Source organism: Vanacampus margaritifer, chromosome 1, assembly GCF_051991255.1.
Source record: "Vanacampus margaritifer isolate UIUO_Vmar chromosome 1, RoL_Vmar_1.0, whole genome shotgun sequence".
Taxonomy (NCBI): Eukaryota; Metazoa; Chordata; class Actinopteri; order Syngnathiformes; family Syngnathidae; genus Vanacampus; species Vanacampus margaritifer.
The window spans coordinates 24,873,452-24,896,830 of record NC_135432.1 but is presented as its reverse complement, the minus strand read 5'-3'; the positions used below and the strand labels follow the sequence as shown (position 1 = coordinate 24,896,830).

Below are 23,379 nucleotides of genomic sequence, written 5' to 3'. Positions count from 1 at the left end.
TTCTTGTCTCGTTCTTTATTTGAGAGGAATGCAAGTACAACGTACAGCAAAGACACGGCACGACTTGACGGAAAAGCACTGCTGAGTAGATGCAGCTGCAGAGGAAGGAGTGCAGAAGGTCCCAAAGTCCAAAGGTCCAACGCATCTGCAGTTGCTCCGAGGTGGGACAAGCACGTTTTTGTCACGTGTACAGGAAGCTCCAATATGATTAACGGGAAAGGTGATGAAGTTCACGTGCAGTGCGTTGATGCAAGGCTCTCTTTTGGGCGTCTTGTGCCCTCTAGTGTTCATCAACACCATGGCAACTACTTCACTTACATTCACTCACTGACCTCGACCGTATACAGTCGCTACAACCTACATAACTGCTGTATTTTTGGATCTTCTTCCTTTCCGTTCACATGACGCACAACACCATACATGTAAATGTTTCATCAGTCACATGATACAACCCTTTGCACAAGTTCTGCATACAAGGACACCAGTCCTCGGGCCTCGTCAACACTCTGGCACTTCAGTAATTACATTTCCGGATACAAAAAGCTTACACAAACCTCATTCCATTTAACTGATAAGTGGCACTTTGCACGTCTGCAGTGTCAAAATAAATAATAATCAGAGCGCTGCACATTGCACGATAAAAAAGCAACGATCTTGATGATATGAAGCATAAATAAAATGTTTTGTTTTTCATTTTGGAGGGGAGGAAATGTGTATTTTTATAAATATGAAGCATATTCCTTGTAAAAACATACAGGGCAGATTCAGTTAAGAGGGTATGAATACAGTATATTATCTCAGCAATGAATAGATTTTCAGGATTACCTACCCTGGGTAAGTCTGCACCTTTTTTCGGTGAGCACTTTTCATTTCCCGTCAGGAAGTTAAATTTCCTCTTTTATACGACAACTCTGATTTGAATAACGATTAACCTGACCTTTGTTGTTTCTGTCATTGCAATCTACAATCATAACCATTCGTGTTGGCTTAAATGTATTACTCAATTAAAGCCTAATAATGCAAAGATATTGCCATGCAAATGTGATCTCAAATACTGTTAGAGAAGCCCAGTGATGATCTTAATCTACTCACTACACAAATATGCAGTTGAGCTCTTTAGGCTGGGAAAGGGCAAGAACTGGGCCCCTTTTAAACATGCTGGACTACTATGTGAACAGGAAGTGTATTCGCAACTCCTGATTTGTAGACCAAAAGACAGAAATTGTTGAAGTGTACAATTCATCACATTGCGGCAAGTCACATTCATATACACACTACAGTACAACTCAAAATTCAATTTAGACGTTGGGCCTTGAAGGCACCACCAGAGGGCGTTGTTGTTCTTTTCAAGTCAAGGCTATTCTCCTCAATCAGTGCAATGACATAGGACATGAACTCTTTGTCCGTTTCAGTAGTCATAGAAGTTATTAAATGCATTACTAATTAAGAAGCATACACAGCAGGAGTTTGGGAACGAGATGTTCTACTTCTAACCATCTCATTAGTCCCTTTTGCAAAATGACAATGTGGATGCCACAATGGCACAAAAATGCACAAAATTCCTTTGACGCATGAAAGGGAACATTGTTGGATTCTTCCAGGGCACGTTTTCCGTCAATCTTTTCTTTTTTCTTTTTCTTTGAAACATCACTCCAAAGCCTCCCGCGTCACAAGAATGAAGATATGTTTTAAGAGAAATCAGAACTATAGGAATGAGATTCAAAAAGAGTTCTGTTTCCAATTGGGGAGGGAGGATGGGTGGCTGTCAGCTGGGATGATAGGTGACAGGAAATCAACACTGTAGGGGAAACAGAAGGAAGGCGTACTTTGAAAGCAATGATATCTAATGGTGTGACTTCAAAATAACTAAGCTGGCTTGTATGTTGTGAGCTAAAATTTTAGATACCAGAGAGCTTCAGATAAGATGGATAAGATAAGATAAGACCAAATCTGCCACAATCAGTCACTACATAAATTAAAAACCTAAGTCTGGCTACTACTGTAGTGATTTTTCTCTCTTTACTTCAGTGGCACACTACACCAATGATGTAGAATTGGATGTATTTTCAATTACAGCATGCTTATTGCTAGTGATGGATAAATGAAGCATTATGAAGCACTTGTGACACCTCTAGATGGCCCTCTTGGTTTAAAGATGCCGTGAAAATGTAATTAATTTCCAGCGCACTAGCCTTTATCTTAAACCAAGAGCACCATCAAGAAGAGTAAAACAAAATTGCAAGTGCTTCATGAAACTTCATGAAGCTTCATTTTCCGATGACTATTTATTGCCATGGTGAAATGGGCTCGTTTTAGGGGTAGACCTGCCTCATGCAGTGAGCCAGCTATCATTCCGTCACGACAAACTCATCTTTTGTTAGATTGACAATCAGTGGGCTGGATGGCGTAACTTCTACAAGTGGTAGCAGATCTTGTAGTTAAAAACGTAAACACCCACGACGACGATAGCTTTTTTTGAAACACCCTGCCAACAACTTCACAAGTCAGTCAAGTGCATTTGAAAAGCTTCTTCTACCTCTGCTCCATGCCGTTCCTCAGTGGATGATTCTGTTTCCCTGACAACCACCGCCTTGGTCACCTGCATGTCTGGATGCTGCTGCCTGGCCTCCTGGATTGCGATGGCCAGAGCCTGCCAGATCAGATCCGTTTAGATACGCCGCCACTGAGGCCACTGTTATGGCAGCGTAGGCCTGCAGTGTCACGAGCGTGTTTGCAGTTCACCTGTTCCTGGTCCACATCGTCGTCTCCTGTGATGATGATCCTCTTTTCAATCCTGGTCTCTGAGTAGCCCCCTTTCACCGTCTGCAGATTAAAAAGCATATTACACATTGAATGATGCACTTTGTACATTTTTTTTTTCGTCTACCTTGGTAACTTGTGTGGTCGCCGAAGTAACATTTTCGGTGACGAGGATGGGAGACCCCGTTGACTCTCTTCCGTGACCGCCCATATGCACCTGTGCGGGAAAAGCAGTTGTAGATGCTATTCATGTTCACTCACTTGTACTACTAGCATGCACGTTGTCCTTACTGTGTCTTGCAAGTAAAGTTTTTTCTCTCCCCCCACTACTAGTGGTCTACTAGTACGATCGTAAGTTATGGGTGGAGAAACTCGCAATAATATTTACATTAGGCCAACTGCTACAGTATAACAATCACAGCGAGACCAAAAAACGTCTGTATAGCTCACTGAAAGACATGTTTCCTGTAGCTCACCAAAAATTTACAGGTGGGCGAACACTTTTAAGATTCCAAAATGTGTATACAAATGCACAAATAAAAAAAACACTTTTCTCTAACGTCCTCTTTATACTTCGATATAGGATGCAAAAAAAATGCCAATGGAGCGGCGGTTCCAGACATTCACATTGGATGGGCACCTCAACTGTGTTTACGGGCATACGGAAGGGCATTTGAGGGGCTTCAACTTTGGAAAACCCCCATTCACGCACCGACAAATGGTTTCAAAGTAGGGTTTTAAACTACAGTTAAAGTTTCAAAGTAAGATTTTAAACTAAGCTGAAGGTTACAAAATAGGATTTCAAACTTTGGTTCAAATTAGGGGTTCAAATTATAGTTAGGGATTCAAATTAGGGTTTAAACTAGGGTTAGGTATTTAGATTCGGGTTACAAACGGCTTACGGTTTGAAAATATGGGTTCAAGCTCTGGTTGGTGTTTTAAAAAAGGGTCATGCTTTCAAATAGGGTTTCCAAATACGTTTAGGGTTTCAAAAAGGGTTTGAAGCTTGGGTTAAGGTTTCAAAGTAGGGTTTCAAACTATGATTGTAGTTTTAAATTAAGGTTTCAAAATACGGTTAGTGTTTCAAATTAAGGTTAGGTCTTGGTTTCAAACTAGCGTTCTGGTTTCTAAGTAGAGTTTTAAACTAGTGTTAGAAATTCAAAGTGGGGCTTCAAATTGGGATAGGGTTTCAAATTATTGTTTCAAACTAAGGTTTGGGTTTCTAAGTAGGGTTTTAAACTAGGGTTTCAAATTGGGTTTTAAACTAGTGTTAGGGTTATAAAGTAGGATTTCGAAATAAGGTTGTGGTTAAAAATTTGGGTTTCAAACCAGGGATGTGAAAAGGGTGGAGCCAAGAGGTTGAGCACACAGCCCTGGTTGCACCTCAATTTATGATATTTACGTATTATGTGTATAATGTTGCATATGTATGTGTAAAAGTTGTTAAACTAAACAAGTACCAGTAGGCCCCAAAAAGCAATTTCATAATCAACAAAATTGAAGAAAAGGTTTACAGTCTTTTAAAAAATGATCAATAAACAATGCAGAGCTTATAGCTCTTCTAATAGATGTCACTGGATTGTGAACGTGTTGCCCTGTGCAAGTAAGAATTTGGCGATGGATTCTAGAACAGAGGTAGGCAATCTCGGTCCTCGAGGGCCGGAGTCCTGCAGGTTTTGGAGGTTTCTCACTTCCAACACAAGCCGATTCCAATCAACAGGATCGTTATCAGGCTTATGCAGAGCTTGCTGATGAGCTGATCATATATCAGCTGTGTTGGAGAAGGGCAACATGCAAAACCTGGAGGACTCCAGCCCTCGAGGCCCACCTCTGTTCTAGAAGGTAGATTTCAAGTAATTGTAAAGTTGGGGCTGTCCTGTTATTCATACTCACAGGGGACACGCTCTGTCTCGTGGAGTAAGAGACCTCGCTCAGGCCGGTCATACCGTGATCCTGCAACAACAAGTTAAAAAATATATTATTACTAAATATATATATTATATCATAATTATTATTAATTATCATTATCACAATGGGCTGGCGCTTATCACGTCTAAGTTACAGTTTTGAGGTTCTGCTTTAAATCTCAGCTACGGTCTTCCTGTATGGAGTTAGTAGTAGCGCGTTCTCCCCATGCTTGCGTTGGGATTCTCCAAGTACAAAAACAAGCTTCTCACAGGATTGCTGATGACGAGGATTTGAAAACCCAACCTCAGAACTGTGAGGCAGACTTTCTTAACACTGGCCCACCGTGATTGTCAAGTCCTTAACTCGTTCACTGCCATTGACGACTATAGACGTCAAAAATTCATGTGATGTATTTCTATTAGTTTAAAAAAAAAAATCAATTTCATTAATTATTTTATGAAAACCTAGATTTTTTTATTGTATATTTATAACAGATAAAATTATCATTAATTATTAATTAATTATGATTAAATGCACCTTACTTTTAATATTTTTTTTAAAAATTATGTCCGTCAGGCGATTAATTTTTTTTATTGTAATTAATCACATGACTTCACTAGTTAACCAACGATTAATCTGTTTTAAATTTACAATATTTTTTCTCTAGGTTTTCATACTCATGTTAGCAAAAGTGGAAAAAAATGTTCAACTAATAGAAATTGTTCAAATAAATTTTTGACCTCTATAGCCGTCAATGGCAGTGAATGAGTTAATAAATATAATTAATAAATAAATAATGGATTATTATTTTTAATTGTGTGGAATCTTAAAGGGAAAGAAGGATTAGGGACCCATGCAAAAACATTTTTAGCCAGTCCTAACCGACCTGATCTGTGAACTCCACTATGGTCGTTGTGACCTCTGACCCATTGGGCTGGGTCTCCGTCCTCACGTCTGTCTTCCTCACTGTGCCGATGACATCACTGGCTTCCCGACTCAGAGGTGTGGCGCTGGGGACCCGACTGGCTTCCCTGTGTGGCTGTTCTCTGTCCATTGAAGATGACACCGGTACCGACCTCTTAGGCTTTTTAGGCACTACAGGCTCCAGAGAAGAACAGAACGAAAAAAGACAACAGAAAACACAAGCACACATTATTTACACTTCAATCTATGCAGATATCACCTTAATACAAATATGTATCTGTTTGTTTTTAACAGGCTGATCCGAAAGAAAGCAACATGCGTGATGTACCTGCACATCGGGCCGCTTGGGTTCCGTCCGAACTTCTTCGGCTTGGACGTGCTTAGCTGGAGGACTGCTGCTCGATCCTCTGGACACAGGAGGCGGAGGCACCAAAGGAGGCGACTGCTCGGAGGGGCCTTGCTGCTGGAGGAAGTCGATCCCGAAGCGAAGCCCTCCGTCGGGCGACAGGTCCCGATCGCCAAGTTCGGTCATGCCCCGGGAAAACTCCTCCATGCCCGTGTGCAGGTCTGTGAGGACAGTGAAGTCGACCTCGGCCTCCAGGCTGGAAGTGGAGCTGACTGTGATGCTGGAACATTTGCGCTCGATGCCCAGGTGGGATTCCTTCAAGTACGAGATCTCGTGGTCTTGGTCGTCCTCGGACACTGACCCCAGACGTCTCTCCCATGGCTCCCGCTACAGAGAGGGTCCACGTTATGTTATGCATTGACCAGTGAAGTAGGTATGAAAAAAATCACTAGCCTATTAGCTTAACCTGAGTATGAAGTGCTTAAGCCCGTATCCCACTGAGGGCCGAACATTTGCAAAGCTAATGAATGTTAATTTCACTTGAGGGTTTGTTCAAAGTCGCAGCATTTCCTAAATGTTCTCTAAATAGTTTTAATGGTTCTCTAAACATTTTTGATGTTTTTTCTTACAACAGAAACCATTAAAACTGTTTAGAGAATGTTTAGGAAACATTGCAAACTTGAGCGAACGTGTTTTTGTTGTTGCAAGGAAAAACATTAAAGGTGTTTAGAGGACCATTAAAACTGTTTAGAGCAGGGGTAAGCAAACTTGGTCCTCAAGGGCCGGAGTCCTGCAGGCTTTAGATGTCTCCCTCCTCCAATACAGGTGAGGATCGTTATCAGGTTTCGCTGATGAGCGGATCATATGAATCAGCTGTGTTGGAGAAGGGAAACATCCCAAATCTGTATATCTCCGGCCCTCGAAGCCCGAGTTTGCCCACCCCTGGTTTAGAAAATGTTTAGGAAACATTGCGACCTTAAGCGACTCCTGCCATGAAATCAACGTTGTTTGCATCGCAAACGTTCACCCCTCAGAGGGATACGGGCTCAGAAAAAACGTAAACATTGTACTTTTGTCCAATATTAGCGAGTGTTTCAGTGTCAAGATCACCTCATGTTGATGATTGAACATCCGTAACTGTTGGTTCCCTTAAGCAAGGTTTAGCTATTACCAGTTTTATGTTATGTTATGTTTATGCTAGCTTTCCATTTTTATTCCATTACGGTTGGCTCTATATGACTCCGCATTAGCTTCTCTCATTAGCAACTGCTAACTAGCTTGTAAGTTGTCATCAAACAGTAGTGTTTTGTTTTACATGTTTGATTTCGTTTTGTGCTTGTGTGAGACGGTGTGACAACATACATCAGGGCCACAATGTTATTAAATCTTCTCAAACATGACTGTTCAAGTGTTTATTTAATGTAATGAGGTAAGGCTGTCTAACTTCTGCTTATACAGTACTTATATGAAAATTAGTATACATAGAAAAGGTTTTATGATGATGGTCTCTTAAACTGCATTCATAAAAAATATTCCAAATTTATTTGAAATGTACTTTTGAAAGACTGAATAGAACTTCAAGGTGATAAAAAATACTATAACGCTCAATGACTACTCACAGAGGAATCACTGAGCGGTTCCTCAAAAATGGCAGGCGTTGGAGGCGTCTCCTACAGAAGAACGAACAAGCACAAGCAGAAATTATTAGCCAGCTAATGAATCAAATCCTTAAATTCATTCATGACATTCTACTTAGTAGTTTCTAAATAATGGGATTTCATTAGATAAATGAACACATCCATTAGTTATGACATTTTAAAAAGTTGGCCATTGTCCATCGAGGTTTCTTACTCAGGCTTGGAAAACAAACACAAGATAACTCCTCATTGAAGCTTTAGTTTGAAGCATGCTGTATTTCACTTCAAAATGAACTGTGATGCCATGCACTGAACCGTTCCACTTTTCTTTTCTTTTTTTAATAACCATATTCAGGGGAAAAGTATTCATTGGAAATGGGATGTATGAATGCCTAAACCCAGAAAGTTTTGGCAGCTCTGCAGCCTCTGACTGTGTCTAATTGATGTTGTTCGATTGTCTAGTGTTGCTACAGAGGTGCCAAGGCAGGACATTTAGTTCCACAGCCTTTCTTGGCCATTTTACGAATTCGATGACGGAATGGTCGGAAAAGGCCTTGCACGCCTTGCAACAGCAGCCACCTTTGTCATGTGAGGATGTTGGAAGGATAAAAGGGGACCTTTAGGCCTGTGACCTTCTGAAATGACCAAGCAGATGTCAAGCTTTGCAGAGGGAAAAAAGGAAAGCAAAAAGCTGGCTGGACCGTGGACACGAATTAAGTCGATCAATGGCTTTTGCTTTCTCAGTCACATGAGTTGTAAAGGATGGGCGTGTGATTTTGGTTTACTTTTGAGATGGCAAACACAAGATTTGCTGCGTCAAGCTCATGCAATGTTTTACTTCCCCATGATGGACAGACAGGTTTTGGTGGTTTACCGCTTGCTTCCTCTTGGTGGCGTCTTGGTTGCTTCTGTAGTGGATGTGGCTGCAGTCAGTGTTGCTGTGGCGGTCTCGGGACCACTGCTTTTTCAGAGGAAGTGTTCTCGGGGGAACTGTCGGTAACCGAGTCAGAAGCCTCTCTGGGTTAAAGTCTGCATCATTTTGAGCATCTTCTGGTTTCTCGCCACTTCTTGGAAATGGACTTGCTGCATCCCTTATTTCTCTCAGGTCATGCTGTTGTTGTTGATGCAGTGGTCCAGCACCGCTGTGGTATTTTCTCGCTACTGAGTTATCGCTGACTTTATCTGTGGCTGAGTGTAGTCTGTTATTATCCTCCACTCTCCTTGTTTTCCCACCGGATTCCCCTTCTGATCGTGTCATTGCGACATCCCCGACAATACCCCACGCAGATTCTTCAAGAGGGTTCACACCAATTATGGTGTCTTTACTCAAAGATTTCTTTGATCTCTGTGGTTTGAGAGGAACCATTTTGGTGACCTGGGCATGTTCAGAGTTCAAAGTTTTGCTGAAATCTTTTTGCACATCCTCAGAACTCAGGCCATCGATTTTCTGTGTCTCTCTCGATGCCTTGGCCCCTTTTCCCTTTGAGTCCGAATCCAGTGTCTCCAAGGAGAAGGCAAAGTTCTTTGTTAGCCCTTGAGGTATGTTCTGCTCGTATTGGCAAAGCTTAACATCTCTGCTCTGTGTTCCGTTGCTTTGTTTTGCCTTTGGGGAACTGAAGCCATTTTCATGAATGTAACTCCTTGTTAATACAGAATCATGGCCATTGTTAGTGGCCAAAGGAACATCAACGGGGCTTCTTACTATTAGTCCCATTGCTCTTAAGTCACTTTTAGGAGATATCCCAGTTGGAGAATTCCACATTCGCCCATTTTCCTCAGCCCAAGGTGAGACTGTCAGCGTGTCTCTAGCCACATTAGAGTCACAATCCAGCACTCGTCCATTAGCATCCTGCTTGTCAATCAAACTGGCTTCACCAGTCGCCTATGTTGACATAGAGTAAACAGTTAGCCTAGCGTAACACTCTGATGTTATGCTACGAAACACTAACAGGGATTTTTCAAGACAAATCAAGGGGAAATGTAAATCACGTAATTCCTCTGTAATATATATTTAAAAAATCTCATTTTCTCATTTGTTTTTTCAGCCGCAGTAAGTAAAATTTGGAGTGGCTGCACAAAACCAGACACCTGGCCAAGCCAAACAGATCAGACAAAGGGAAAATCTGGAGATCATTATCGGAAAATCACATCATATTCTTACTGGTTTCCGCTCTGGGGTTCCTCCGGGAGGAGTAGCAGAGCAAGCACGTTTCTCCCTTTGGGTCATCTTGTTATTGGGCTGCCTCAAGGCCCTCTTCAGCTCATTAATGCTGGCCTGGTGCTTCTGTAGAACATCCTCGGGCTTGTCCAAGAACTGCTGCTTACACAGTGGAAGTCAAGGCTGAGTTACAAATACCAAAGAGATACTTTCCAGATATGCCATCTTATTTATTTATTTTATTTAACGGGATCTCGTTGTACTCTCTTAGTTAAAGTTAAGTTAATGTATCAATTGAGGCAATATACCTTTCCCATGCTAGATTATGTAAGCCTCATTTGACTTTGTTTAAAATCTCTTATTGTCATATAAACAAACCTGCAGTTTAAACATTGAACTAAGTGTTTGGAAAAGTGTTTTCCTGTGTTGGACAGTTGTGAAAATGCTTCCTGACAATAATGTTATACTAATAGGAAGACACTTTTAAACAATGCCCCATTTTTAAGGAACATGCATTTGTGGGATGAACAGCACAGCTGAGCATGTGCATTGTGCCCATGTAAGATGGCACACATCACCTTATTTTGCTGTTGCACTTGACTGGTGTTTGATTATTATTATTATTTTTGCTGGATTGCATAATTCTCATCAGTTAGTAAGGTACCTGATCCTCAAGCTGGTCACCAGCCTGGCATCACACTGCTGTGAGATAGCATTCCACTCCTCCACCTAGAGTCATCTCAAGTCAGCCATTGTGGTTGTGTTGGTCATTCTAACACAAACTACACACGCACAAGCCAATCCAGCAAGTGTTCATTTGGGTTTGAGGTCAGGACTGTTGGCAGGCCACTCCAATTTTTCTACTCCCAAAGGAGAAGTATCTGATAGACACCAGAGTTCAGTCCCAGATGATGGCAATATATGGCCTTCAGTGGCTTATATTTCCTCTGATGAAGACACCACTCTATGCCCTCTCACTACAATTAGCCACGTGATTTTTTTTAGCTTCTTGAGGTACCAGAAGCTTAAAACAAGAGTCAGTAGCAACTGCAAAATAAGCTCTTTGACACATTTGAATGTGGCACTCTGAATCAAAAATACACATTGTTCACGTTGTGTTCTTACAGGACAACAGGTGATGGACACCAAAGTAGACAAAATAGGAAAATACCTCCTGCTTGGGCCGAGCCGTGGCCAGATCCTTGTCCAAGTAGGGAGCGAGCCAAGTGAGATGAGGCGTTTCAAGCAAAGCAGAGCATGGTGTGATTTTATTTCATTAGTTTGGTTAATTTGCATGGAAAGATGCAAAAGCTTAGCCAAAAAAGAAAGACAAGCAGACAAACCCTCACACTGTCATCAAACAAACCTTTTCAACATAGGCCAATTGAATAATCATGTACTAATGTCCAGACAAAACATGAGCAGCTTCCCTAAAGACCGCGTAATAAATGATTATACCTGCTTGTGGCTGAGTGAATAAGGGCCTTTTAAAAAAGTGTATCTTGTGTAGAGGGTTCCAATTAAAATGCATCTTCATGATTAAATATCATTTTTAATGCTAAGAGATTAGTCAAATGGGGGGAAAGGGGGGGGGCACTTGGTAATCAAGAGTGCTTGAGGACCATATGTTTGTAATGAATGCTAATAATATATACTTTTTAAAACAGTCCCTTTAATATAAGTGAATGTGTACACCAGTTCTCTTAAGTAGTGATTCTCAGTGAGGTGTCTGTGTAAGAATCCCAGCATAAGTGCACATTAGTAGTATTAAATTTTTAAGTACGTTTTCATTCATTTAGAACTGTTTGTTTGATCTTAAAAAAATTTTTTTAACCTTTATGTGCAATACATTTTATTTGAATCATTATAGTATTTTTCCCGATATTAAAGTGCAGTGTTAATGTTCACACTGTGCATCATATGACAGTAACTTCAACTAATATTAAAGTAGGGCTGCAACTAACTTATTTTATTTTACTTATTTTAATCATCAATTAATTTGTCACTGTTGACTACTTTGACAATTAAACAAAAAATCTAATTTGAAAAAAAAAAGTGCTTTAACTGCCTCCCCTTTATAGAAAAACAGGGCATAATTTAAAATTGACTGTGTAGAAAAAACACACCCAAATATTTATTATTGGGAGATTGTCATTTGTCCGATTTCAAATTAAAGATGGCATTGTTTTTGGTAAATAAGGTTAATGATTAATTTTAATTAATAATAATTAAAGTGAGAATTTTGTAAAAGCTTTTTTGGAATACAAACTCCCTTTTGTTGAATATTTCAGCCTATTATGCAACTGTATTTTAATAGTGGTTATGAAGGTGGAACTTCTGAGGGCTAAGTATTTTTTAGTTGGTGTATGTTGTAAAAAAAAAAAAAAAAATTATGATAACAACTGCTGTTCCGCACAACTTTAGGTGAGGGTTCTTGCAGTGTACTGTATAGATATTTACAAACATAATTGGAATTGAACACAAACTATTTGCCGGCAGGTTTTTGTTTTTCATTTTTCTGTCCATTCATCTGATAACAACGGACGGATTATGACCATTGGAATTCTGCAAAATTGCCAGCTGAATAGAAATAACATTCCTTTCAGGGAAAAGCAATCATAAAAGTACACAAGGTGCAGACACGAGGTGTGGTACTAGACCAAACAACCACAACCACGCACACACACAAGTAGCCAAAATACCTCTGGTTTCGAGTCTACAGGCGAGGTTGCTTCATCGGCCTGCAGGACAAGACAAGCCGGAGTGCAAAAAAGAAAAGGTCAGAGAAGAGAAAAGGGGGTGGTTAGTGGCACGGGATGATGATGATATTAGAGCAAGGAGATGAAAGAAAACTTTAAGAGGTGCTTAAAAAAGAATAAAAAGATTAAGAAGCAAGTGGTCTCTTAAATGCCTGGAGAGGAGCTAAAAAAAACGGGCGAGATTAGGTGTAACGATTGGGTAAACAGATGTTGAATACCAGCGTCCGATGCAAAGGAAACTGAAGAGGATAAACAGTCGTATGGATTTTATCAGTTAAGATGACTGTTAAAATCAAGGATGTGGCTCAGTCAGTACAAGACTCCAGAGTATTGTATGGAATAAAATCCATTAAATCGGATGGGCAGTCATTCATCAATGTGAGAGAACAAATGCTAGCATTTTCTCTTGACCCATACCTTGAGCTCCAAAGTTTTGCTTTGCGCACCACGAATGTTCTCTGGATCTTGGTGCAACTCTAAGTCCTGGTCAGTGTCATGATCCAGGTCTTGGTCCTGGTCTGGATAGTGGTAGTGATCATGGTCTAGATCCAGGCTGCCTTCTTGGTCCAGGTCCTCTCTGGACATGAACTGTGTTCGCTCACTCGAACTTCGCTGGGACAATTGGTCCATACTGTTACTTAAAGCTGAAGCTGGTTTGGTGCCAGTGGAGGGAAAATGCAGTGTTTAGTTTTAATAGTCCGCATAGGTACACTTTACAAAAATCAATTTGGCATACAATGAATCTTTATTTGAAGGCATTCATGCTAAGATATTCTGTGAAAGAAAATTTCTGCTCCTGACGTTTTTCTGACCTGGCATGTGTGGTCTAACTGGCATTGGCGTTATTATTGATTCCTGTGAACACTGTTGAGCAAACATGTGACCAGGAAATGGATTCTGAGCAATTCAGTTGGTCTATTTGATCAATTTTGATTAGAATTTGTAAACTTTGTAACAAATCACATTTCTCATTGGTGTAATTTCCAACATATTAAGTGAAAGAACTGTAGGTAGTACTTTACTGTAAGTAGTGCAGTTTTTCTGTTAACCCTATAAAGCCAAATGTTTCATATTAAAAACAAGACACTTTGAGCCCTCTAGTTCATGAGTATAATATTTTTTTCCCATCATTGAAACCCTGACGTATATGATCTGACAAATGCATTGCACGGCTAATCCATTAAAGGGCATTGTCACCCAGCTGATGGTTTTTCCAACGACCTTACAAGATCGCCCCAATTGAGAAAGGAGTACAGCTATACTTATTAATAGTGGGAAATGTTCTTTCTGATTTTTGGAAATGCTGATATGTTTGATATGTCTGTTTATTATTCCATTTTTGACAGCTATAATTGTACGAATTTAAAGCAGTGTCACCGGATGTATCAAATATGTCACAAATCAAAAGTCATAAATGGATGTTGATTTTCTAAAAAAAAAAAAAAATGTTTTTGTTTGTTCAAAAGGACCAATAAAAAAAAAAGTGAAGTTTGAGTTCTTACCCCCATCAATACTTCGGGACAGCAGGTACCGCTTGCTAACAGAGCGGTCAAAGAGAGGAGCAGGCCTGTCAATCAGAGCGCTGGCCTGTCTGGTTTGAGCTTGAGTTCGCCCACTGTAGCGGAACTTGGAGCCAATCACCAGGAAGCCCTTTGGAGGTGGCTCTGGAGATACCAACCTGGAAAAGCAGTTCACGGATTATGCTAAAAATAAAGAGAGATTAAGGAAGTGAATGTATGTCATTTAGTCCTGGATTTCTGAGGATAAAATGAGCTCCCTAATCCATACTGCCAAGCTTTATCTTGATTGTAGCCAATCAAAAAAATGCATGAACCAATCGGCATCCGTTAAATAATAAAGGTAGCAACTAAGGTTTGGTTTGACACTCTGCTTGCAATAGCCGAGGTGAACTTTGTTTTGCCTCAGTTGCTTCAAGACACACTCAATCAACAATCAATTCCACACAGTCAGCGGGATTCTTAACGATTGCTTAATCAATCATCCGGCCCATCCCTAGTGTCTGCCATGCAACAGCGCAGAATAGGTCCTACCTGAAGAAAGTGTGGTGCTCAATGCAAACCTTCCACAGGCGCTTCGATGCCCGATGGTTGGGCAACTTGAAGCCAATGGTGCTCTCAAACTGTTCATACTGAGCCGTGAGGGAGAAGGAGTGATGGATGGTGGAGGGTGAAAAAAGAAAGGAAGGGTGAGAAGAGCGAGTGCAGGGAAAGATGAAGGGATATTGTGAGGGTGAGCTGCGTTTACTCCAGAGCAATGGAAGAATCAATATCTTTTCTTTCCCCTCAGACATATTTTCTTTGGTGACACGTACGGTACAATCCCAGACAACCTAAAAATAAACACCCATCAGGTGTTCAGTGATGTGAACAGAAGTCGCATCCGTCCAATCAATAGGTTATTAGCAATTGCACAGGTCTTTAAACATCACGTTGACAGTTGTCCTTTCAAAAACAGAACCCTGATCGTCCAGGTAAACACTCACTGACTTGAGGATATAGAGGAAAGAAAATTCATTGCGAAGATAGAAAGAAATCTGCCGTCACGCAAGCATGGGAGGAACAACTGCGAGACATGTTAACCACTAATGCACCGTGCTGCCAACGGTGAAACCCTTCAATAAAATAGTGGAGTCAAACGTGGCCCTTGTTCGACTACCTGTGTATTTTGCTCTATTTGCTATCACGAGCAACCCTGACTGGGCGGGTACAATAATTGCAAAAAGACATTTCACAGTCATTTTATATCTACCTCTCCAGGACGAATCTTGATGTAGAAGTTGCTCCTCTTGTAGGAGATCTTGAGGATCTTTGGCCAAGCAAAGCGGTTAATCCTTAGACGGTCTCGGTAAATGAGCAGACCGTTGGCACTCACGCCAAGCATGATGTCAATCCCCTCGGAATCCTACCCAGCATGGGCAACACAAATATGTGTGTTAGGAGTATGCAGCTACAACATAGGCCACTGTATATGTAGCAGCCCTAAGGGTTTGTCTCTTACCTTAGCGTGATGTAGATCCACCCCATACATCGAGAGCTTCTTTGCATTTTCTAGAAAACTCACTTCTGCTTCTGCTGGACTCATACCTCTATAGTGGGATGATCACAAACGAGGCATCACTGAATCCGCCACACCCCGTAAAGTATCACAGGCAATTATATGAATTTGGGTGACGACCTATAGTTACGATGCAGCTCCATCACCCTTTCTTCCAGCTCCCGCGTCTGATTCGGGGCAAAGCGAAAGTCAGCGACATAGTCTGGCCCGTGTTCCTCAGGTTCGTAGTCGCCCAGTTCTGCTTGAACTGTGTAGGAGCCCAAGAGGGCGTGCGTCACAAAAGAACAGGGCAGACGGCCGGACAGGATGTCGTCCCTCAACTGCAAGCACAGGTAGTACCTGAAGAGTAAAACATATGGATGCACGTTAGGGTTTGCCTTCCGTCTTCTTGTTATTAGCCCAACCGCACTAATACACTCTTACATGGGTACTACCACAACATCCATTACTGCCACTGTAACAAACCTCAAGAGACCTCAGCACAACTTTCAAGACTTCAGATCAAAGAATGACGTTTTTGTTAACTTAAAGATATTTTTGTAATGCCAATAAGGAGAGAGTGAAAAGAACCACACGCCTGTTTATTTATGTATTTATTTATTACGGTACATACAGGCTCCCATTCAACATTGGACTGCTACTGGCTGTTACAGTACATAAAGGTTTTTTATTATGTCAGCAGTTGGAGCATGGGACAGATCATTTCCAAAGCAAGTTTGCCTTTTTTTCCTCAGGTCCGAGCCTGGCCAGTCATTACACATTGGATTGTGTCCAACTTAGAGCTTCTACTGCTTTGTCACGATCAAGTAAATTAAGCCAAACTGTTATGCATGGCCAGGACATAAGTGAACATTGGTGTTTATCCACATAAAAAAATCCCTCAGACAATTACTGATAACCTGTGACGCAAACAGCAGAACACAATGTCACGTAACAGTTTCAATAATCGAAATTAGATCCCATGGTAAAGTATAACGGAAGATCGCTTACAGCTTGTGGTTGATTCGCCTTTTAAGTTTTTAATAAAATGTCTGTCCAGAAATAATTTCACAGTTATTCATACTGATTATCTTGGACACTATAATACTTCCAGCTAAGGAGAAAAAAGCCATAAAAGTTACACCCGATCATTGCTTTGCGGTTGAAACCAACTCCAAAGAGGTTTCCTGCGTGTTTAAATAACCCGTGCGCTCATTGGGTCACATGGAAAAAATCTTCTATAAGCATAGCAATTCAAGTAACACGGTGTTAGAGCGTTTCAAAAATGTCTTGCATACTCCTCCTTTAAATAACCAGTCATTTAAGCACTTTATCTATTATTGATCATTTTTTGGGATACTCATAGTCTCTGTTCTGTTTGACATTTTGATTCAATCCTGAAAACAAAAAAAACTCTTGTCAACTATGCCTCTTTTCAGTCAAACCATTGTCGAATTTACACTAATGCTTACACTTGTGGTTTAAGACTAAAAAGTTGTTTCTTATTGGGCCTTAATGATTTGTGTCCACAAACCAGCTGATGTGATTTTTCAACCTTCAAGCAAGCCTCTAGATCACACATTCATGAAATGTTTTTGGTTTGGTGCAGAGCTTTACATCTGGACTGCATATTTCTTTCATGAAATACAGCTGCAAGAAGACACACACGCACGCACGCACACACGAGCTTACATCTTGCTTTAATTCCAAATCAGAGTTGCTCCTGCTCTAAGCATTGACATCTAATCATTACTAAATACATGTCTCGTAGAGAGAGTGTGGATTCACTTTGTTTCAGTGCCAGCAGACAACTTTAAACTGCATCCATCCATGTTTTATGAAGCTGATCCTTTCCAGGGTTATAGTTGAGCTGGAGCCAGCTGGAATCATACCAGGTGACTTTGGGTGAAAAGCTGGAAGGTGGTCTCCAAGGCTACGTTCACACTGCAGGGCGTGATGCCCAATTCGGATTTTTTTGTTAAAACTGACCTTTTTATGGACTGTTCACGTTGCAAAAACAAATGCGACTTCAATGTGAACGCAACGCGCCCGTGATGCGACTCGCATGCGCAAAGAGCACACGTCGAGTGACGTACACCCAAACCAACGTCACGTTGAGGTATTCACGGAATTAACCCGACTCGCAACGTTTCACCTCCAGCCAAGCCGCTGAGGCAAGATAGTTTATTAGTGCCATATGCACATTTTGCTGTGCCAACGCCCGCTACTGATTGGTGGGCTGGTGGATTCCTTTTGCGGAAGTGTTATGAGTTGGATTAATGTGTTTTGCCTGCATGAATTATGCAAATTATGCTGTGCCCGCTCCCGATTGGTGGACTGTTTTCACGCTCACTCATACTTGGCTGCTCTCCTCGGCTTCCTCGAGCGTCGGTGTTTACAATCAGAGCAGAAACCCGTCAAACTCCCCCCCCCCCCCCCCCCATCTCATAACGCCAGAGTAGCGAGGTTGGAAGAGGTAGAAATATTTGGGGGAAATGAGGGGAGACTCCTCGATATCTTCATTTCATTGAAGATGACGTCGCGTCATTGACGTGTGTGATGAATTGTCTGGAGGGCTGAATTTCTACCGTCGCCACAAATGTCAACTTTTTGCTTCAAGTGTGACTAAATTAAAGACAAAGTTAACACTGTTACTCAAAACAGCTTTGAATATTCACAGATGTGTCAGTACTCTCCCTTCCAAGCACTCTCTCCCGCCCACGCAGAGCACCTATCAGGCTTTTGATGACGTATGAATCGGATGCGCGCGTTCACAGTGCAGACGCATCGCATACATATCCGATGTATATCCATATACGAAAGCGGCCCAGGTCTGGTGTGAAAAATCGGAATTGTACCGTTCACACTGCATGAAAAAAAATCAGATACTTGAGAAAAAAAACGGAATTGAGCTGCAGTGTAAACGCACCCCAAGTGCCCACTTTACAGATCTATGATCTCCCTGGCCAGGAGGTCTGCTTTCAGTTTCCTATAAATGCACTTTGCATGCTTTGACCTCATGACTCAAGCAAATCAGTTTCTTCTTCCGCCATGCCAAGTACTGCGCTGCTCATATTTGGATTTTTTAAGGGAATTCAAAGTTCTGCTTTGATTGGCGATAGATCAAGTTAGCTGTGTTCACACGCACAACAGCGCCAAATACCCAATATTAACTGTGCTAAGCTACGTGCATCGGCGAAAATACCAAAACCCAGTCTAGCCCGCCTCTGCGCAGATTTAGACCGCACCTCATACTAGACTAGCACTGCGTATGAAAATAGAACTAGTAGTCCTTTCACCTTTTTAGTAATTATCTTCAAACATTTTTTCTTTTTTTTTAGTAACAAATATATGAAGTGAGTTCACACTTGAATATTTTGCAAATTCAAATTGATATTCACACTGTCACCGAGTGGGAACACAACCTACGTAGACAGGCGAATGAACTGCTAAACCATTAGTCAACAGTCTTCGCCATCATGTTTTAATGACAGGTGATGCAAGTTGACTGCATTCTTGAGTTTGCTTCAGTTTTGTTTCAGAATAAATGTCTGTTGCCAGGAAACGAGGACAATTGTCTGCAGCGGATAATTGGCTATAAATATAAGACAAAAGAAGATCATCTGATGATAATAAATTCAACTCAAGCCATTTTGGCAATTTTTTGCTTATTGTTAAGTGTTATAATTGTTATAGGGTAAGCGTTAGGTCAACACTAGTTACATGTATACTTGTGACAATAATCCGCAAATTTAAATTATTAATTTAAATTAAATTATTTAAAACAAAACTAAAGGTAATGTTTTATAGTAATATTTGAACATGTAAAATGTTAACCCAGATATGTAAAAGCAAAAACGTGTGTTCTTAACCTGAACTTGGATGATGGATGACACATTGACAAACTACTGCTTATGCTTGCTCACTGAGGCTTTTCACACACACACAAAAAAAAGTCCAGCTGGCTTTCTCATGTGCATTGGGTTCTGATTTTATTAATATAGGCCTAAATCATGTTCTGCTTTTATTATAATTGATGACTTAATGTCACTGTTTGTACAGAGCAGCCAGTTCCAGTTCCCAAATGGTCATCACACACGCACACGCACAAAAAATAAGCAAATTTAATTAGATGCTCACTGAGAAAAGAGGTACGTTGTTGTATAACTTCACAGGGAATTTGTCTTTCAAGGTTCCATTAGACACAAACGTTATTGTATTTCAGTATGTTTCGTTTGAAAATGGTCTCATTACTTCATCACACGTTTCCAGTTGCATGTGATTACTCAAAAACTCTATTTATTTTTTTAATGGACCACATACAGTACACTCACTGACATGACTGGGAGGCAGGTGGATCGGAGTGTGGGGATATCATTTCCCTCTGCTCCGGCTCACCCGCTCCCAATTTTAATGCACCACACACACACACACTTGTATATACACTGGGTGGGCTCACATTCAAGGTGTGGGGGTAGAGTTCGCCAGTCGGTGAGCTGGCGAACTCAGTAACAGGGTTAGCTTTCACTAAGAACGCTGGAGTTATGCTCCTGGGTTTGCTCTCCGGCCGGTGGCCCCTGCGGGGCCTGGGGGTTGTCCCTTGGCGCTGCCGTGGCCTGGGGGGCCCTGAGGTGTTGCGCTTGCTCTGTCCTGGCAGGTGTCGACGGCTCCCCTCTTTGGTGGAGATTTTCATGCATGCCAGATCCACCACACCAGCATCTATCGAAACTCAGACACAATCTGCTTCTTCCTCTGGTCATTGAATCGGTGGAGGCTGATGTCTGTGGATCTCACTCTGCTTCGTCTGTCCTTCCTTCCTTTCCTCAGTCTCTCCTTTGGTCTCTTGAGGTCTCCCTGATTTGTTGGAATTTGGATGTTTCTGGGGTTGGTGAAGGACTCTGGTCGGTGGCCCGGTGGGTGGTGTCTGGTCAGTGCTGGATTTCACTTTCCTTTCTTTTCTTTGGTCCTTCCTCGGGTCTCCTGACGGCCTCACGGCTCTGAAGTGTTCGGTTTAGGTGAACGGTATGGGATTTTTTAATAGGTTTTAGGTCAGGGGTGGCCAAGTTCGGTCCTCGAGAGCCACTATCCAGCCTGCTTTCCATGTTTCTCTCCACTAATACACCTGATTCATGATCAGGATCGTTGTCAGGCTTCTGCAAAGCTTGCTGATGAGCTGATCATTAGAATCAGCTGCGCTGAAGGAGGAAGACATGGAAAACAGGCTGGATAGTGGCTCTCGAGGACCGAACTTGGCCACCCCTGTTTTAGGTGAACTAATGAATACACACTCACACGCACTTGCACATACACAGTCACCCACATAAAAAATAAAAATTAACCATTATATATCAAATAAAATTAAAAAAAAAGAGCAATGATGATGACGACATGTCAAATCGGTAAAATTACCGAATGAACAATACTGAGCCCCCCAGAAAAAAAATGTCAGGTCCATTTTGAACCACAAATACGGTTCAGTGTCCATTTACAAAGGGTTTAGGAGAATGTGAAATGTAGTCAATATTTCCACAAGTTGTGTAATTCATCTTAATGTATTTTTTCTTGGCAGTATTGCATTAAAATGAGTAAGAGCCAACTGGAATCTTAATACTTTTGCCTTACATAACTCAAACATCATATGCTGATGTTGGCTTCAAGTTTTAAGACCAAAAGAGGTCATGTCTCAATCAATCTTTGTCGCGATCGCTCATCTGATTGTCCTCATCTGAAGAGAATTGAATTCTGGATCAACTATGAGAACTGAAACCTAAAAATTACACATGGTGTGTCCATGTTTTGAATTGACGGTAATATTTTTCAGTCGACGTGGTTCCAAACTTTGAGACGAGTCAATCTGTCTGTGTCCAGTCTAAGCAGCCTTGTACAACATTCCTACTCAACTGTTATTGATGGACATAAAAGACTTGCTGTAGAATTCAGACCAACCTGGTGATGTCTTCAATGAGCACTGATGGGTCTGGGGGGTAGAATTTAACAGAGAACCCCAAAATCCAGGAGCCAACTGTAAACAGATTAGCATTAGGACAGTTAGGCACATTTCCAACAAACACTAGGTACTGTGTATACTGTATATTATGGCAAACAAGAAATTGATAAATAATTTGTCACGGCCATACTCACTAGGCAAGGGGTCACCAACATGGTGCGCCTGTTCTAAAAATGACTCAGCAGTGATGCGACATTGGGATTTCCTAGGTGTGTATTAGAAGTGATCATTTGAAAAATGCCTGTTAACAATTGCGGAGATCTATACAAATAAAGTGTTGGCTATTTGTTATTTATCAGTTTTCTGCTTCGTTAAATCATTGTTGATAAATATTACCAAAAAAATCTCTAACATGATTAATTTTGTCACTATACTGTAGGTGTCAAGATTAATTGATTAATCAACAATTAATCCATAATCAATTTAATAGACAGCTAGTTTGATAATGGACCATATAATAAAAGGGATAATATGAGCCACTTTGTAATTTATTTCCGAAGTGTGTGTCACACTGGTAGCGGTTCACATTAATCATTACCTAACATGTAGCTCTCAGTTTCAAAAAGGTTGCTGACCCCTGAGCGCCACAGAGCTCCACTGGGGCACACCTCCATGCATGGAACATGGAAACTGGCATGGAAACAGGGAAACCATTATACAGGCCATCCCTAATATAAACTAAACAGAACTTTACCACTTTGTAAAACCTCCACCTTGCATGCTTGCCCCCGGCTCACCTCAACTAAAATGAATTGACCCTGTCACCTCTTTTATTCCCATCAGCCCCTTTGTTTTCTTTGCCAGTAAGTCTGTGTTGTCTGATAATGAAGTCTAAGTCGGATATTTTTGAAAAAATCATTTAATTGACCTGCTGGAAGCACGCTGTCTGTTTTAATCAGATACATACATGCACAATCACGCACGCACACAGACAATGTAAGCATAACAGTCTCCGTCTTGTGCACTTACCCCGAATTTGCTTTTTAATCTCCTTGGATGGATCCAACCAATGCTAATAAAGATGAAAAAAGAGACAAAGCCTTTTTGAGAGATTTGACCTCAGCAAAATCCTTCAGTTGTATTTTCAAGAGCTTCCTTAAGTGCTGCTCCTTGCTGGATGCTTACACCTTTCATAGTTGAAGAGCAAAAACTAGCCTCTGCAAATGGCAGGAAGCATCAATATTGGGCGATGGAGGCTACTCGAATGCTTCTTGTTCTGTTTAATGTCACCGGCAGCTTTTATTGGTCTCTGTAGAGTCCAGGCATCTTATTTTTAAAAGGTTGTATAATCCTATTTTAAGTCCAAAGCCAACCTGTTTTACATTGAATCGATGCAAGGTTTACTTGAACAGCATATGAACCTGGCTATTGGTATGGTTTGAATTAAGATCAAATCTGGACCATTATATAAGCCATAAAATAATGAATATATTTAACATCTAAATACATGTCCCAATGTTTGAGCTCACAAAAATGTAGTCCAAAATCCAGCAGTGAAGGCCGTTGGATGTGTCATTGCATACACTGCGTAATCAAAGTAGACATTTCCGTCAAAACACTACATTTAGTTCAAATTTCTTGTTCTCCGTGGGCTTGGGTGGAGTTTTCCCCGGGTAGTCAGACCTCTTCTCACATTACAAAAACATACATGCATGTTAGGTTCATTGAAGGCTCTAAATTGTCTATAAGTATGCATGAATTGCATATAAGATGGATTGATTGTCTAGATGTGCCCTGCAATTGACTTAGGACCAACCCAGGCAGTACCCAGCGTCTTGCTCAAAGTCAGCTGGGATAGGCCCCAGGTCATCTCATGCATAAATGAG

At 41.1% G+C, this 23,379-nt stretch overlaps 1 protein-coding gene across 2 annotated transcripts in view; it reads right to left on the bottom strand.

Moving 5' to 3' along the window:
- The window catches only part of LOC144033878 (band 4.1-like protein 1), a 43,760-nt gene continuing 20,381 nt past the window's right edge, over positions 1-23,379 (bottom strand). The window contains exons 5-24 of one of the 2 annotated variants that reach the window (XM_077542259.1): positions 22,523-22,565; positions 21,493-21,568; positions 15,688-15,906; positions 15,511-15,598; positions 15,262-15,414; positions 14,544-14,641; positions 13,995-14,170; positions 12,910-13,142; positions 12,436-12,474; positions 10,905-10,934; positions 9,737-9,892; positions 8,450-9,457; positions 7,558-7,608; positions 5,921-6,325; positions 5,555-5,770; positions 4,654-4,713; positions 2,888-2,977; positions 2,743-2,823; positions 2,537-2,650; positions 1-1,798 (exon numbers count right to left, since the gene is read on the bottom strand). In XM_077542259.1, the coding sequence (XP_077398385.1) occupies positions 1,793-1,798; positions 2,537-2,650; positions 2,743-2,823; positions 2,888-2,977; positions 4,654-4,713; positions 5,555-5,770; positions 5,921-6,325; positions 7,558-7,608; positions 8,450-9,457; positions 9,737-9,892; positions 10,905-10,934; positions 12,436-12,474; positions 12,910-13,142; positions 13,995-14,170; positions 14,544-14,641; positions 15,262-15,414; positions 15,511-15,598; positions 15,688-15,906; positions 21,493-21,568; positions 22,523-22,565 (3,342 nt within the window). In that variant the 3' untranslated portion in view covers positions 1-1,792. The remainder of the gene's footprint in view (positions 1,799-2,536; positions 2,651-2,742; positions 2,824-2,887; positions 2,978-4,653; positions 4,714-5,554; positions 5,771-5,920; positions 6,326-7,557; positions 7,609-8,449; positions 9,458-9,736; positions 9,893-10,904; positions 10,935-12,435; positions 12,475-12,909; positions 13,143-13,994; positions 14,171-14,543; positions 14,642-15,261; positions 15,415-15,510; positions 15,599-15,687; positions 15,907-21,492; positions 21,569-22,522; positions 22,566-23,379) is intronic. The other variant, XM_077542268.1, reaches the window with a different exon arrangement.